The sequence below is a fragment of the Mytilus californianus genome, unplaced genomic scaffold (genome assembly GCF_021869535.1).
Source record: "Mytilus californianus isolate M0D057914Y unplaced genomic scaffold, xbMytCali1.0.p SCAF_14, whole genome shotgun sequence".
Taxonomy (NCBI): Eukaryota; Metazoa; Mollusca; class Bivalvia; order Mytilida; family Mytilidae; genus Mytilus; species Mytilus californianus.
In genome coordinates this window covers 4,494,126-4,512,789 of record NW_026262626.1, presented here as the reverse complement: position 1 = coordinate 4,512,789, position 18,664 = coordinate 4,494,126, and the positions used below count along the sequence as shown (strand labels likewise).

Below are 18,664 nucleotides of genomic sequence, written 5' to 3'. Positions count from 1 at the left end.
TTGCTACTTTCAGCACTCTTGGCTTTATACTGGCCACCATATTTTTTTTTGGTGGATAGAACAGAAGAATGCAGAGAGAACCACCAACCTTCAGCAGTAAAACTGGCAATCCTTGTCAATGAAGATAAAAGTCAAACACACCTTTTTTGTGTGGAGAAAGCAGATTGCAGAGAGAACCACCAACCTACAGCAGTAAAACTGGCAATCCTTGTCAATGAAGATAAAAGTCAAATGCACCTGCCATGAGCAGGGTTTGAACTCGGCAACATTTAAGAATATAAGCTACTTACTGTGGCAAATTTAAATATCTTATCTTGTTCATCATCATCTAAATCATCATAGAAGATACCACCAACTCCTCTACTTTCACCTTGTAATGAAATGATAAAGGTTATGTTCGTGTGAGTAAAAAAATTACCATTTATTTCATTCACTGAAAACAAACTACAAATGGTATAGTGCTTATTAGACCTCACTTATTATTTGACATTGTTGACAAATTTCTAAAAGTCATTTCGAATAATAAGTACTGTGGATTCATTATTATTCGTTGAATATCAATTTTCGTGTATTTCATTTATAAGACAACTAAAGTTTTACGGAAGGTATTCAACTTAAATCAGCACCAAATTTCAACTACATACATACAGACAGCAACCATGGTCTTAATAAACACTATATTATCTGTTATAGGACAATTTTAGGGAAAAATGTACACTCCAACTAATAAAACAATGAAAAGTTGACATTAACTGAAAGAAACTGAATTTGACAAGGACAGGGGAAAAGGAAGCATCCCCTTGTCACCTAATAGAGTTTTAACTGCAGCTTTTAGAGGCCTTTTTGTATCTTTATGATGATTATGTGTACAAAATTAATGATCAAGCTATTTCGTCTGTATCTAGTTCATACATAACATTCGGATATAGTAATTTTACAGTTTCTCATTTAAAGTTCACAAATGTAGAGAACATACCTCTATGTGTGACGAAGAAATATTCATCACACCACTTCTTGAACCTTGGATAGTAACTTTTGTTGTGTTTATCACATGCCGTTTTCAGTGTCTGGTGGAAATGAGCTACATCCTAAAAAATATAATACAGTTTTACTTATTACATCTACAAGAAATGTTTCCTGTGCATACTTTCCTTTCAAATTTCATTTGCATTGCTGTGGATTCATTATTTCTTGGATCCCAATTTTCGTGGATTCCGTGGGTACAGGTGAACCACAAATGTTTAACGAATTACAAATTTTCTATAAGGTTGTATGCTGAATTTGGCAAAACCACAAATCAAATATCCACAAAAATGCAAGTTTTCCTCAATCCACAAAAAATTGGTACCTATGAAAATAAATTAATCTACAGTAATCAAACTAATTGATTAGGGCTTTGTATCATGACTATAAATGGCAACATACCATTTTAAAGTATGTTAAAAAAAAAAAAAAAAAAAACTGTTTTGTGTATATGCGTGTAAAAAGGTGAAAGGAAAATAGTTTGCCAGTGATCAAATTCCTGTTAAATATTGTTCTGATATTACAGAATTTCCAAACACAAAATCATTACTGTAAATTCAGAAAGATTGCAATGTTTTTAATTGTGCAAAAAATGCCATAGTATCATGTTTGCAATAATAAAACCTTGTAACAACAAATTTTTATTCGTAAAATTTTTGCAATTGCATTAATTAGATTATGCATTTTTGCCAGTGGTCGTGTTTCACATTAATAAATGCATTCATTAATTTCTGAATTTACAGTAATCTCATGTATAAACAAGATGAACGTGGAGCGACTGCTCACAAATGATACCCTACCATAATTTTTCAGTAAACAGAAATTCGAAAAGTAATGGTTTGTGAACAAAAATCACACAGTAAAGCATGCATTCATTAAAATTTGAGGAACCTCTGATTCATAGTTCCTCAGAAAAATGTGACAAAAATTTCATACGTGACCAATATGTGTTAGACTAAAGAAGTATTGAATAAACAGGAAGTTGATCAGTAATGAATGTGTTAATGCATAAAATGCATCATACCTGCATGCTCATTCACTCTTACTTGGTTTGTGAAAACAATGTTGGTTTACAGGGTCTTAAATTCATAGTTTTCATATTAACATGTTACGACTCAATGAAAAAATTTATTTCGTTGGGTACTAAATTTTGTCATTAGAGGTACAAGGAATTCCACTAAGATGTGTACCCAATGAACAACAGTACTTTCACTGTATACTACATAAAAATAGTTTCTTGTGTCACCGGTATGAAAATCTCAATTAATTTACAATAAGTATACCTCTTTGTCTAGGTAATAAGGTGTGAGATCAGTACCTCCTCCAAACCACCATTGTACACTACCATCCTCATCTGTCACCTCAAAGTAACGATAGTTGAAATGAATTGTTGGAACATGTGGATTTTTCTGTAAAATATAAATACCTGTATAGTCTATAGATAAATCTGTTTCATAAACAGTCTACCATTTTCTACAATAGATAATAAAAGAAATCAGCAATTAGGAAACAATTTTTATTAAATGTGCACAATTCATATCCAATGGATAACGATTTATTTTTTTTCATCATTTACAAAAAAAATATACAATTAAAGGAAGAAGAATATTATCTTTATGTATTTTCAACCACTGCGGATTCATTTATTTTCGTGGGTACCAATTTTCGTGGATTAAGGAAAACTTACATGTTCGGGGTTTTGCCTAAGTCTGCATACAAGCCTATAGGAAATTTGTTATTCATTGAACATTTAATTTCGTGGTTCACCTGTACACGAAAATTGGTATCCAACGAATAATAATGAATCCACAGTACTATATTTCAAGATATTTGATATTTGAACACACAATTTTACCAGTTACTATTAATACCTTAAGTAACTGGAATATGTGCCATAGGACACCTTGCCCCACTCACACTATCAAATTTCTATGTTTAGTGAACCATGAAATCTGATCATGACCCTTATTTGGAATATATTTATAAAAGTAAACATCATTATGATCATGTGTTCTAAGTTTCAAGTTAAGGTGACCACAACTTCATGGTAAAGTAACTTAAACCTCATAAGGGACAGACAAACAGACAGACTGACACACAGGCTGGAAAATATAATGCCTACATTTAATTGTACAGGGATAAAAAAATCCTAACTCCAATCATTAAACTGTATAATGTCAACCTTATTGGAAAAAGAATAATGGCAAATGATTTAACACATGGACATGATAGACCTTATAGCTATTTGGGAATATGCGACACTTGACCCGAGAATCTGAGACACTTGAACTATTTACATCATACAACAATCACTTTTCCTTTGTGGCATCAGACATTTTCTATTCTGACGTCAAAATTTTACAGGAACCTTTGTGGGGTCCAGTTATGGCGGACAAATAGCGATAAGGTGTATTGTCCTGATATGCTTCCTAGTTACCATGAAGTTTTTTGTTGATAACTAATGTACCTTAAACAATATTTTGTTATCATTATTATCATTATCATTATCATGAACCATGAAATAAAGGGTAATCAATCCATTTGAAATACATTTTATGATCTTTAAATATTCTAAGATGAAGTGTCAGGTTGATAGCCCAGGTAATTCACATCAAACAACCTTCTGTGTTGTATCAATCAGATGAGTTAATCCCTTTTCAACTAATTTTTATAGTTTGTTCATATGTTATTCTGTTACACCACTTTCCCAGGTTAGAGGAGGGTTGGGCAGCCGCAAACATGTTTAACCCCTCCACATTCTATATGTGCCTGTCCGAAGTCAGGAGCCTGTAGCTCAGAGGTTGTTGTGGTTCATGTCTGTTATATTTTTTTTTCGTAAAATGTTTTGTTATAAATTAGGCCCTTAGTTTTCTCAATTAAATTGTTTCATTTTTTCTTCATGTCAGGGCCTTTTTAGAGCCGACTATACAGTATGGGTTTTTTTTCATTATTGAAAGCCATATGGTTATCTATAATTGTTTACATCCACTTTATTTTAACTGTGGTGGATAGTTGTCTCATTGGCAATCATACCACATCTCCTTATTTTCATTTTAACTTTAACTGAAACAAAAACTTTTCTGCAACATGTATACAAAACATAATAAATCTGTTTACTGCCCTGCTGTAGCAGTTGGATATACAATAAAAGGTCTTTATGTTAAACCTACTGGATGGACGACACAGCTTATTCCTGTAGCAAAAAATGGCAGATCTTTCCCAACAATCTTTTTACCTCTGGAAAATAATAAAATAACATAAAGTTTACAATTTCATATAACTATGGCAACATTTTATCATTGTTTTATCAAAATCAAAATAATATGATATTATTGCAACAAGCCAATTGTATAGGTCCTTGTTTGAAAGTAACAATGTGACTTAGCATACTGTGGATTCATTATTTTTGTGGGTATGATTTTTTTTGAATTGAGGAAAAAATTCTATTTTCTCTAATGCTTGATTTCCTGATTTTGCTAAAAAAATGTTTACATACAAGCCTAACTTTAACTACCTTGACTACCCATGGGGGTCTCGCACGGTCAGTAAATTTTCAATAAGAAACTTTGTAAACTGCAATTATCTATTAATATATAAAACATTTCCATTACATTAAGAGGCTATTCCCAGTACTAGAACCTTTCTGAACTACCAATTAGTGCCATTTAAATTAAGAAATTTAAATATGAAATACTCATAAAACACAAAGATTGATTGATTGTTGGTTGCTTAACGTCCAGTGAAAACACAAAGATAAGTACCTAATACACATTGGGATAGCTCAGGACAACTTAAAACAAAATGAAATAAATACCAAGACCTTTTATCTACCGACTCAAAGAAAAGCATAATTCTAGCTAATTATACCTCAAGAGAATAAAAAAAGGAATATACAGAACACAAAGCACAAAAAACCACACAAAAACCTAAAGATTGGACAACATGAACCCCAATAAAACCAAGTGATAGAAATAATACACAGTAACATTAATTTTATAGGACATTTGAGCAAAAAGTGTTTGCTCTCAAGCTACTATTCAATATGCATCAAACACAATTACCAGTTTACCAGAAGTTCAGGTATGTATATTAAAAGATTTAAATGGCATCAAATAGTCCTTTAAATTCTTTGGCAGATATTTATTAACTGAAGAAGTAAAACATTCTAGTTATCAAACTATTTTGTGTTTTTATAAATATTTCATAGTATGCTCTCTTGGGCTACTAAGGTAATTGTAACAGGACATTTGAAATAAATTGTATTTGAATTAAAAAAAAAAAAACATTTCATAGCAGAATTAAACAATCATGCCCGGACACTGGCTTGAACGGACTAGAAATTAAGATTGATTGATTAATAGTTGGTGTTAGTGTTACTTTCAACATACTGTAAATTCAGAAATTATTGCGTGCATTTATTATTGCGATTTTTGAAGAATGGACTAAAATGTGAGGTTAATTATTGCGATTTCAGGAAAATCTGCATACAGATATAAATATCAGATATCAAAATGAGAATTCTTATTATTGCGATCTTCATCCACTTGCATTATTCATAAAAATAAAAAACTAATTTCTGAATTTACAGTACTTGGCTATATTTTCAATTGTTGGAGGAAGTCAGGTACCCAGAGAGAACTACTATCTTGCAATTCCAGTCAATAAATATCTGAAATGAACTGACCTTGCCATAAGTAAGGTTAGAACTCACAACTTCAGAAGTGAAAGGCTATCGATCACTGTCGATGTACTACTTAGATAACTTGGCCACTGAGCCCCATGGAAATTAAGAAAGAAACACAAATCTTTTTTAAACATCATAGTTATTTGTAGTTTGACTTCTCAAAATGTTTTAAAATTACAGGATCAGTATCTTATAGGATGTAAAAAAATTCTGTATACACTATAGTAGCCTTTAGCTAAGTAAAATAACCTTGATCTCATTTGTTGGACAGCAGCTGGAGGCAGGTTGCCATGGACAACAGAAATATTTACACCTGCCTTCTCAAATACAGTCCCATCTTGCATAATACAGGTTATTCCTCCTCCTCCCTGAAATACAAGCACTCACACAATATAAAACTCCTCTAACTGAAGCACAAACAGAAACTTTAACAATAACAAAATTCTTTTCCTAAAATATAAACTTATACAGCACTCAAACATCATACAAAAATCTCCTCCATCCTCAAATACAAACATATACAGGACTTACACAATGTCAATCTCTGTCACCTGAAAAAAAAATCCCACTCAGACAATATCAAACTCTGCTGAAATACAAATAAACTGTTATCACAGAGATATGTCTCGCCTTTTTGTAATTTTGATAATGCAAATGTTGAAATTAAAATAGCAATACTTTAACATGTAAGTTATGCAAATATTCAAAGTCAATGAACCATGACTGAAGGTACATGGCTAAACAATCTCCATGGAATGAGATGTGCCAATGCTAATACAACTGCATACCAAATACCATTGATTTATTATAAGTCGTTCCCTTCAAACAAACCTAAACACAAACATTAACTTGTAAACTATGTAAAAGTTTCAAAGTCAATAAACCATGATCAGGGGTGGGGCTATATAATCTCCATGGAAACGATACTTGCAAATGCCAATAAATTTGCATACCAAATATCATTGACTTAACATTAGCAGTTCATCTTAAACTGATCTAATCACAAACTAATACATGTAAACTAAGCAAAAGTTTCAAAGTAAATAGACCATGACTGAGGGGGCGGGGCCACATACTCTCCATGGAAATGAGATGTGCTAATGCTTATACAACTGAACACCAATTAACATTGGCCTACCACTAATGGTTCCCCTTGAACTGACCTAATCACAAACTAATACATGTTAACTTAGCAAAATTTTCAAAGTCTATAGACCATGACTAAGGGGTGGAGCCAAATAATCTCCATGGAAATGAGATATGCCAACGCTTATACAACTGCATACTAAATATCATTGACCTACCACTAGTGGTTCCCCATAAATTGACCTAATCACAAACTAATACATGTAAACTATGAAAAGTTTCAGAGTCAATAGACCTTGACTGAAGGGGCAGGGGCAATTAATCTCCATGGTAATGAGATGTGCCAATGCTAATACAACTGCATACCAAATATCATTGACCTACCACTAGTGGTTCACCATGAACTAGATCGATCTAATCACAAACTAATACATTGTTGACGCCGCCCCCTCCGCCATTGCCGCCGGAAACAGCATACCTATGTCTCGCTTTTTGACTCCGTCAAGGCGAGACAATAACAAAATCATTTCCAACATAATATAAACATATACAGCACTCATACAAACTCAAACTCTTCTATCCTAAAATACAAATATTTAAACAGCACTTCCACAATATCAAACTCTTTCATCATAAAATGTAAACATATATAGCATTTATACAAATTCAAACATACTCATGAGGACCAAAGCTGTTCATCTACTTGTTCTTCCGTCTTCATTTGATAGCTTTCTCATTGGCAATCATCATAAAATCCTTTGTATATTTGTATAAGGCCAAACATAATTGAAGAATTTGTGTTTCATTCCTATTTTTTTGAGACAACTAATTCTGTAAATAATCAATTTTGCATGTTATTTAAAAAGTTTTTCATACATATCCTGTGGATTAAGTATTATTTGTTGGATACCAATTTTTAATTTAAATGTTCAACTAAGTACACATTTCCTTATACATGTAGCAAATATACAGACGGGAAAAACCATGATATCAAATATCCACGAAAACACAATTTTCCCTTAATCCACGAAAATTGGCATCTGCGAAAAATAAATAAATCCACAGCATTAGTCATCAAAACTATAAACTGAAAACACAAAGATGAATTATCTTTAAGACAAATCATAGAATTTAGCTCATTATTGAGTCAAATATAAAACTGTAGTCACCTCTTTTCTTGTCCATCTTTCTACTAGAAACTTCTTATCATTATCTTCTTTCTCTAACAATCTACAAAGTTCACCCTACAAGTTGAAATCAATTATCAATTAAATATACTTTAAATTCAGAAATTATTGTGAAGTTTTTATTAGTGCAAATAATACAACATCATGAGTATCGTGACAATAAGAACTCGCATTCTGATATCAAATACATACATCCATATGTAGCTTTTCCTAAAATCGCAATAGTTAAACTCACATTTTTGTTCATTCTTCAAAAATCGCAATAGTTAAACTCACATTTTTGTTCATTCTTCAAAAATCGCAATAATAAATACACGCAATAATTTTAGAATTTCCAGTAACTTTTAAAACAAAGGTAAAATAAAGGAACCACATGAATTTCAATGCACTTTACAAATATCATTGTAGTAGTTAAAGGAGACTACATCTGCTTGTAATATATATATATATTGTTGCTCTTGGTTTATGTATATGTACTGGATTTTAAATAGATTTCATTGATAACGGCTAAGATGCAAATTTCTAGCAAGAAAAGAGAAGAAACATGTAATAATTCTGCTCTGAGCTATTGCTTACTCATTATATCCAACTCAATACTATTGACTAAATGTTATGATAATTTCATATTTGTGCATTAAATTTTAAAGATATAAGTTTTCTGCAAACCAAAAGAAGAACATCGAAGAACCTGAAAAGGTGTTATACAGTATGGCCTAACTAGATGAATATTGGTACCATATATCAAGTAACTATGATTTGTAGTTGCTGAGAAAAATGATAATGAAATGTTTTATGGATAGACTGATGCATAGGCAAATGGCAGAGAAAACTTTAAAGCAAGGATATCAAAGTTTTTTGATAGATTTTTGATTTCCATGCTTTAATTACCTGAACTCTCATGATCATTTTCTCCATTTTGTATCTCATCCCATCAGGATTCTGAAAAGATTGTCAGTAATAACTGTTAATTAATTCAAGGTCACTTAGTTCAATTACTGAATAGGGGTCTTTTTCACTCCAAGGCACATTATCCACCAAAGATAAGTAAAGATATGATTTAGTACTCAAAGATACTGTCCTAAAACAAAACTCTAAAATTTCAGTCAATGTGACCTTGACATTTAACCTGCTTACCGAAAAATCAACCAAAGACTTGTTCTTAACAATGGCAGTTTTGCCCAAAGTTCAGTAAAAGATTGGCATATGATTTAAAAGTATCTAGTTTACATAAATCTCATACCATATTTCATGCATTCCAAATTTATGACGACACATTCGACCTGGGATGAGTCGAACCTCAGATAAGTCGAATAATTTGGTCTGGTTCCTTCGACCTCGACATAACGAGGTTCAATTGTATATCTTTCATCTTATAATTCTATGCATTGACAGGATTCTGATGTTCAGTAGTTGTCGTTTGTTGATGTGGTTCATAAGTGTTTCTCGTTTTTTATATAGATTAGACCATTGGTTTTCCCGTTTGAATGGTTTTACACTAGTAATTTTTGGGGCCCTTTACAGCTTGCTGTTCGGTGTGAGCCAAGGCTCCATGTTGAAGACCGTACTTTTACCTATAATGGTTTACTTTTATAAATTTTGACTTGGATGGAGAGTTGTCTCATTGGCACTCATACCACATCTTCTTATATCTATTTGACAGCAGCAATGTTGTTCAATTTAGAACCAGTCTACAACTGGCCAAGGGAAACAACTTGTGTAAACAGTGAGTGATAACAGAATCAAATCTATATTTGGCAAATAGACTATTGGCAGAACGATTTAAGTTGACATTTCTTTTATAAGTTTATGACACAGAACAGACATAAGGATGATAGACAAAAGATGATTTTGGCAATATTTTACACCAACTCATATATGAGCCAAATACAAACATAATAAAAAAGTTTTTTGCTAATGGGTGACAATAAGCAAGTGTCTCCCTAATTTTTTTTTAATTTTATATTGTCATATTGATTTTCATCCTTATTTTCCTTATTACACACTTACTTTCAGTACTGTATAATATTTACCTGTTCCAGTAATTCGATACTTGTAATGGGATCTGACATCCATGCTGACTTGATTCTTGAACTGCTGAAACTTGCTGCATTGACCTAAATATGCAAAAAGTATATCCTCTGAATTATCAGATAATTGTTACCCTATTATTATTTGTTTACTAAAAATTTTGTTCTTGTATCCAGTTTCTTATTGTTCAGTGAGAGTAAAAATAAAACATAACAAGATACATAAAAAGAAACATGCTGTCTCGAAAAAAAATTAAAATTTGACTCTGGATACCTTCTTTTGATCATTAAAAAGCTTCTGTTAAATTTTCATAAAGTTCCATGAAGGTTTGACAAAGTTATTGATGTCTAAAAAATCTTGAACCACAGACTGTCCCCATATGTTGACGATACCTACAAAAATGGAATGTAGAATTGCTATGTCTCACTTCCACAATTTTAGTTGCATGCTCATCAAAAATAAAACCAATATGCAACAATAAAACAAAAAAAATTGTATTGGAAGATTCTACATTTCATGTGTGATCAGAGGCATGACATTTTCACTTTATAAATTCCAATATTTTAATAATAACAGATTATCTCCCCTTTGACCATTTGTTATCTTTTGTCTGCATTGTTATCATTGATTGATCCATATACAGTCAAGTGAATATATTCTGTTTGTTCTTTATGTGAGGCATTTAAAATAAAAATAACAAATTGTAGATCCAATCAATTGAATACTTGAAATAGTTTAACATTTAAAAAAGAATGAAAGACTTTGATTTTAAAATTCAAAATCAATTTTCAATTTTGAAAATTATACATTGCATGAAAGGATACTGAGTGGGTTTCCTATAAATAGATACATGTAACAAGATGATAAATGGAAATAGACAAAGAATGCATATAGATAATGTTACGCAGTACATGAACTTTTTCAATATTAATAAAAAACAAATCTCCAATATATATTCTCCTGCTAAAAAATGTTTTGAAAAACAACTTTTTATGAACTTTTGATACTTATACAAATTTAAAAATTAAAAATTTGAACATTTTTATCAGCATTTTTCTAATTACTTCTTGAAACAAAATGGAAAAGGTTTAGTTCTATCACATATGTTCTTCTTAACTGTGGTGTTAACCAAGCAACAATCAATCAATCAATTTTAACCACAAGGGATATATTACCTTTAGTCTTTGCTGGTAATAAACAAACAGGGATCCAGATACTGCACCCACTGCAGCATATGTTTTCCTAGAAAATAGAGAAAGGAGGGAAAAAAATGATTTTTTTATATACATTATGTTTCATTAAATCAAATACCAAAAAAGAAAACTATTAGCTAAAAGCTCACTGTTTGTTCAATGGCACATTCTACACTCTCATACATTTGTACAATAGAATAACAATTTTTGTGGTGAGGCCTAAAAAAAAAAGAAGTTTTTTCTTACATGAACATGTATATTTTCATTGCACTTACATAATATTTCATACAAGACTGACTCATAATCTGAAATCTCAGTTGAGGATTTGGTGGATTTATCCAAATTTTTTTATCTTTTCTAAACCAACTTTCTGTAGCATTGAACTCCTGAATTAAATCCTACTATATAAATCTTGTGTAATGAATTGTTGCTGTTTTGATATTCAAAATTTTAAAATGCAAAATAAGCACCAGAAAATTTTATCACTTCTATAATTTCAAGAGCAAAAATATGAAATAATCTTGTAACATTTTTTTGAATATTCAAAATTCTGTCGACAAACTACAGCAAATTCTGAAATTATGCTGTGCTTTTATTATTGGAAGGGTTGCACAATGAACAAAAATTTACCCTACATTATTACAATTACAGGAAATTCTGCATATAAGATGATGAGGTTTAAAGACAGTGGGACCAGAGTTTTGGAGTTAACAGTGCTGCAGGAAATTGGTTTAAAAAAGACAGTTTTTAAATAATTGATTTAGTTAGTAACCCTTAGACATACCATGCTGAAGATTTTGGTACAGATCTTAAATTAGAAAACTGTCTAATACAGAACTGTATCTTCTGTATGGGTCTCATCCTACAAAATAAAACAGACAATACTTTAAACAAGGGTTTATTTAAAACTGAAAATAGAATGTCATATTTTTTTTTCTATTTCAACCATATTTTTTTACAATTTAAATTGTACTTTACCAAAAAAACCTCTGTATTATAAACTTACCTTGTAATTCATCATAGTTTTAAAGGTGTATGTGTAAGGTTTACTATTCATGTGCACGCACAGCATTAATTAACTAACCCTGTGCATACACAGCCTTAGTTGACTAACCCTGTGCATAATTATTTAAATTATTGGTAAAATACCATTATGTACCTTAGGCTAATTTATCTTCTGAAGATTTCCCTCTAACTTGACAAATAATATGCAATCTATAAAATTATAAAATTGCATATCCTTATTTTTTCCTATTTCATCAATTCAATTTTTAAATTTGAATAATTACATTGCATGTATGTTTCATTAGAATCCATAATTTTGATTGGCTGACAGCAATCGAGAGGCACATCCGTATCATATTTCATTTCCGTATGAAATACAACAGCTATGACTGCATGTGCTATCCATGACAATGTTAAAATAATGCATTGAAAACTCTTAATTTCATTGTTGTAGCATAAAAATGTAATTATTAAAATTGAATGCTTCTTTTTATAATTCTATGGGGTTGTAAAAGCGTTAACCATGTGCACATTTTTAATATTAAGCACTTCTGCCCTTCATAAAAAATGTGCTTCAGTCAACGCTTTTACACCCCAATAACCTTGATAACAGTAATACATCTTAAGTGACAAATTTCTATGTCCATGCACTCCAAAAGAGAGGCCAAAGATATCAAAGTAATATTCAAACTCATAAGTCGAAAAACAAACTGACAATGCCATGTCAATAAAATAAAAACCAAAAAAAGACAAACAACAGTACACAAAACACAATGTAGATAACTAAAGACAGAACAACATGAACCCAGCCAAAAACTAGGGGAAGATATCAAGAAGGGTAAGCAGATCCTGCTCCACATGTGGCACCAATTGTCATAATTGTGTTGCTCATTTAAGTACAAACACAGTGATACATTGTAAGTCTCAATTAGTAGCAGACCTGGGGTAATTAAAAATGTAATTGTAATTAGCTGTAATTAATTACAATTTTGAAAGTAATTCAATGTAATGTGTAATTGAGCATATTCTCAATTACATGTAATTGAAAGTAATGAATTACATTGCCTTTTTCCAAGTAATTATATGTGTCTTATAATGATTTAAACATCATAATTATGTCAGTCTAAACAAAGCGATCAGACAAAAGGCAAATTCCAATACAAGATTGATTGAATTATCCAATACTATTTAAAACATTTCTAATACATGTAATTCATAGATCATTCATTATTGTAGTGAATTTGGGAAGGCAATCCCCCTTTCTTTGAGTATGCATATATATAACTAGAACACACCCGCGACATTGTAGGTCCATGACTGAATTAAAGTACCTATGCCTTATTTTTAGCCTGGATTTTTAGTATTCATATTGTCATCTGATAAAGTCAGGCTGATTGTAAGGTGCACAGTTTTCTCTGATTTCAAAATCTTTCTGTTTGAACCCATCCTGATTTTCTTACTACAATAAACTTCCTAACAAACTAAATATAGTTTTTTAACTACTTAACCAAAATTTATATTTGTATTGAGGTGGAAGAAAACAGACTTGTTAAATAGTTTACTATAACTATAGTGTAACATCTACTGGAAGAATTCCAGGTTCTCCTGATAGAGGAGGGATTTACAGAAAGTTACAGGAAAATACAACCGGAAACTACATGTGACATATGCTATTGGTATCCGATTGGACCCAGAACTTGTTAATTATTGGTAGTATTAATTATGGGGAAAACAAAAGGGCCTGGAATGGTGTAATTTTTACATAACACCATTGTCCTATATATATTACTTATATATAAAGTTGAATTCTTTGACTCATTGTTTTTACGTCATGCCGGCTAACAAATTGTACCTCGTTATTTCAGTAGTATAATAATAATAAGTGAATCGATTAAAGACTGATTAGTATTAACATTACTCATGGACACTTAATTTCTATCATGCTTATACTTGTATGTATCACAAAATGAGTGACATACATGTATATTTCAGTGACAAAACACTTTAGGATAATTATCTCCTTAAAAAATAAGTTTGTTCAAAAGTTTCTCATATTAGTTATATAATTTAAAATGACAGTATATTTTTTTGTGGATTAACAATAGTTCCTTTTCAAACACATGTCAAGATTACAGTTTAATACTTTATTAACATGATAAAGAACAAGACTTTTCTGTAAAATAATTGTTGTGATAAGAGATTAAATTAGATCATTTCTTTAATAACAGTATTTGTTGCTTACCTTATTAATTCCTATAGAAGTTTAACAAGGGTGAACTTTAAAATTAAATCAAACTTTAAGAAGACATGATATTTTTAAACAAAAATTAAATTATTATATAATAAATACTATATATATATATATATATATATATATATATATATATATATATATATATATATATATTTGGGTTGTTATACATTTTATAATAAAGATATACATTCAACCAACAGGGGCAACACAACTGACTTTCAGTGACATATCAACCAATTGCAAATTCACTTGTTACCAAATAGAAATGCTAGATTCAAGACAAATCATGATACATGAAGCTATACCCTTCAATGAACGTTTTAACCTACTATCAGATAGTGAAAAATTCATATTTTTATTTAATAATGAGAATGTTGCTACTGTCGTTGCCAAAACATGCAACATTATTTTATTGAGCAGAAACAGTATTTTATTTCTATAGTTTTAAAAGAAACAAAATGTTTTACAAACATGTATCATAAATAAAATTTTGTAAATTTTAAATGTAACTGGTGGATCCAGGGGGAGTTTCAACCGCCTTTTTTTTACGATCAATGCTTTTGAATGGGAACATATGGTTGGAACCCCCCCCCCTTTTAAAAATGGCTTGATCCGCCCCTGAATGTGAATGTGTATAAATTTTTATATATATATATATATATACATGTATTGTGTCTTAAAAGTCTCTCAAAAACCTTTTAAGATTGGTGCATACATGTGTACATTGCAAATGTTTGTTATTCTGTGAATCTTATTATATAAAATTGAGAATGAAAAAAGGGAATGTGTCAAAGGGACAACAAACCAACCAAAGAGCAGAAAACAGGCCATATATGTTTGTATGTGGTGATAAGACTCTAATAAAATATTGAATGTGAATCTGAATCTGCATATAGTTTCAAAAAACATACAAATAATTTAATACCTGATTTAAAAGGAATCATTGAAAAAAATAGACTGAAGTGAATTTCAGCATTATATTCATACATATATATCATACATTTTTTTTTATAAACTTAACATTCTACTTGCAGTCAATGAAGCATGACCAAGATTACAAGCTTCATATTCTCTTGAGAAACTTAAGTGTAGGAAAACAAATGTCCCAAACAAATATACTGTATTTTAATTGTTTGTCATGAATATTAACCACATATAAAACACAAATTATCAGAAACTAGAGGCTCTAAATAAATAAAGAGCCTGTGTCGCTCACCTTCATCTTCAACATTGGCTACTTTTTAGTAAAAATCATCATTAAGGGGAATAACTCTATCAAGAGTTAACTGACAATTTCAGTCATGTTGGCATATTTGTAGAGCTTATCCAGCTGATAATTTTTCCTTTTTAAAGTTTCTATTTATCTATTATAGTTTTCAAGACAAAACTCAAAAAATGCCAAAAAATATTAAAAATAACCATTAAAGGGCAATAATTCCAATATTGAGTAGAATGAAGATTTCGGCAATTTGGCTTGTTTGTGGATCCTGTCTTGCTGATCGTTTGTGCTATTCAAAGTTTCTATCTATCTATTACAGTCTTCAAGATAATAGGCAAAGATGGGAAAAAAATATTAAATGTCAATAACTTCATTAAGGAAACAACTAACAATTTGGGTTCTGTTGACTTATTTGTAGATCTAGTCTTGCTTATCAGTTTTACTTTATGAAGTTTCTATCTATCTAATATATTTTTAAGATATAAGGGAAAAATGTAAAAAAATTGTAAAATCGTCATTATAGAACAATCACCCTGATAAGGAGGCAACTAAATATTTCAGCCATGTTGAACTATTTGTAGATCTTTTCTTGCTGATCATTTTTGCCTTTCAAAGTTTCTGTCTATTATAATTTTCAAGATAATAGGCAAAATTTAAAAAAAATGGTAAAATTCATCATCTAAGGGCAGTAACTCCTACAAGAAGTCGTCTGACATTTTTGACTTAAATGAACAATAGGTAGAGCTCAACATTTTGAACATTTTCTCTTTTCATAGCGGTTTTCAAAATAATAGGCAAAACTTGCATTTTACCCAAATTTTCTAATTTTAGCCATGTCAGCCATCTTGGTTGACAGGCCGGATCATCGGACACATCTTTTTAAACAGATACCCCAATGATGATTGTGGCCAAGTTTGGTTAAATTTGGCCCAGCAGTTTCAGAGGAGACAATATTTGTAAAAGGTAACAGACGACGACGGACAACGGACGCCAAGTGATGAGAAAAGCTCACATGGCCTTTCAGGCCAGGTGAGATAAAAAGTTATATATTTAAGTCACTAAATCATGAGTGAAAGGTTGGTTTTCATACACCGTATGTAATTGAAATGAATGGATGAAGATAAGATACTCATCAAAGTTCAGGAAAGATTTAAATAAACTCTACGTCAAGCCATCCCTTCAGATACACAGGTTTGTTTTTATATTCTGACACCACAAAATTTTAACGAGTTACTGGAAATAAATTTTGTGGTGTAAAAATGGACATTAATGTCAAAATGTTATGATGATACACTGACTATTATTAACAAATATTTAGTGTAATGTCATTAAATCACGTCAGTATTTTTAGTGGCCAAAGTAATCAAATTTTTTTGCGAATCCGGGTCCTTTGCCCAAAATCATGTTCACTCCCATTCACCCTCTCTCGTGTTCGCACTCCACACGTTAGCACCCTGGGTCTGTTTGCATCCTTTTTAAAGGTTATGTTTTGAATAATTTTTTAATCATGCTTCAGTTAGCATAGTATTTCATTAGAATCCATAATTTTGATTGGCTGACAGCAATCGAGAGGCACATCCGTATCATATTTCATTTCCGTATGAAATACAACAGCTATGACTGCATGTGCTATCCATGACAATGTTAAAATAATGCATTGAAAACTCTTAATTTCATTGTTGTAGCATAAAAATGTAATTATTAAAATTGAATGCTTCTTTTTATAATTCTATGGGGTTGTAAAAGCGTTAACCATGTGCACATTTTTAATATTAAGCACTTCTGCCCTTCATAAAAAATGTGCTTCAGTCAACGCTTTTACACCCCAATAACCTTGATAACAGTAATACATCTTAAGTGACAAATTTCTATGTCCATGCACTCCAAAAGAGAGGCCAAAGATATCAAAGTAATATTCAAACTCATAAGTCGAAAAACAAACTGACAATGCCATGTCAATAAAATAAAAACCAACAAAAGACAAACAACAGTACACAAAACACAATGTAGATAACTAAAGACAGAACAACATGAACCCAGCCAAAAACTAGGGGAAGATATCAAGAAGGGTAAGCAGATCCTGCTCCACATGTGGCACCAATTGTCATAATTGTGTTGCTCATTTAAGTACAAACACAGTGATACATTGTAAGTCTCAATTAGTAGCAGACCTGGGGTAATTAAAAATGTAATTGTAATTAGCTGTAATTAATTACAATTTTGAAAGTAATTCAATGTAATGTGTAATTGAGCATATTCTCAATTACATGTAATTGAAAGTAATGAATTACATTGCCTTTTTCCAAGTAATTATATGTGTCTTATAATGATTTAAACATCATAATTATGTCAGTCTAAACAAAGCGATCAGACAAAAGGCAAATTCCAATACAAGATTGATTGAATTATCCAATACTATTTAAAACATTTCTAATACATGTAATTCATAGATCATTCATTATTGTAGTGAATTTGGGAAGGCAATCCCCCTTTCTTTGAGTATGCATATATATAACTAGAACACACCCGCGACATTGTAGGTCCATGACTGAATTAAAGTACCTATGCCTTATTTTTAGTATTCATATTGTCATCTGATAAAGTCAGGCTGATTGTAAGGTGCACAGTTTTCTCTGATTTCAAAATCTTTCTGTTTGAACCCATCCTGATTTTCTTACTACAATAAACTTCCTAACAAACTAAATATAGTTTTTTAACTACTTAACCAAAATTTATATTTGTATTGAGGTGGAAGAAAACAGACTTGTTAAATAGTTTACTATAACTATAGTGTAACATCTACTGGAAGAATTCCAGGTTCTCCTGATAGAGGAGGGATTTACAGAAAGTTACAGGAAAATACAACCGGAAACTACATGTGACATATGCTATTGGTATCCGATTGGACCCAGAACTTGTTAATTATTGGTAGTATTAATTATGGGGAAAACAAAAGGGCCTGGAATGGTGTAATTTTTACATAAC

At 30.9% G+C, this 18,664-nt stretch overlaps 1 protein-coding gene across 4 annotated transcripts in view; it reads right to left on the bottom strand.

Annotated features, from left to right (window-relative positions):
• The window catches only part of LOC127724061 (oxygen-dependent coproporphyrinogen-III oxidase-like), a 29,829-nt gene that overhangs the window by 6,299 nt on the left and 4,866 nt on the right, over nucleotides 1–18,664 (bottom strand). For 3 of the 4 annotated variants that reach the window (XM_052230850.1, XM_052230851.1, XM_052230852.1), the window contains exons 2-11: nucleotides 11,986–12,063; nucleotides 11,184–11,250; nucleotides 10,011–10,094; nucleotides 8,869–8,919; nucleotides 7,963–8,037; nucleotides 5,957–6,075; nucleotides 4,194–4,260; nucleotides 2,307–2,432; nucleotides 977–1,088; nucleotides 291–370 (exon numbers count right to left, since the gene is read on the bottom strand). In XM_052230850.1, the coding sequence (XP_052086810.1) occupies nucleotides 291–370; nucleotides 977–1,088; nucleotides 2,307–2,432; nucleotides 4,194–4,260; nucleotides 5,957–6,075; nucleotides 7,963–8,037; nucleotides 8,869–8,919; nucleotides 10,011–10,094; nucleotides 11,184–11,250; nucleotides 11,986–12,063 (859 nt within the window). Of the gene's footprint in view, nucleotides 1–290; nucleotides 371–976; nucleotides 1,089–2,306; nucleotides 2,433–4,193; nucleotides 4,261–5,956; nucleotides 6,076–7,962; nucleotides 8,038–8,868; nucleotides 8,920–10,010; nucleotides 10,095–11,183; nucleotides 11,251–11,985; nucleotides 12,064–12,207; nucleotides 12,332–18,664 lie in introns of those variants that run through there. The other variant, XM_052230853.1, reaches the window with a different exon arrangement.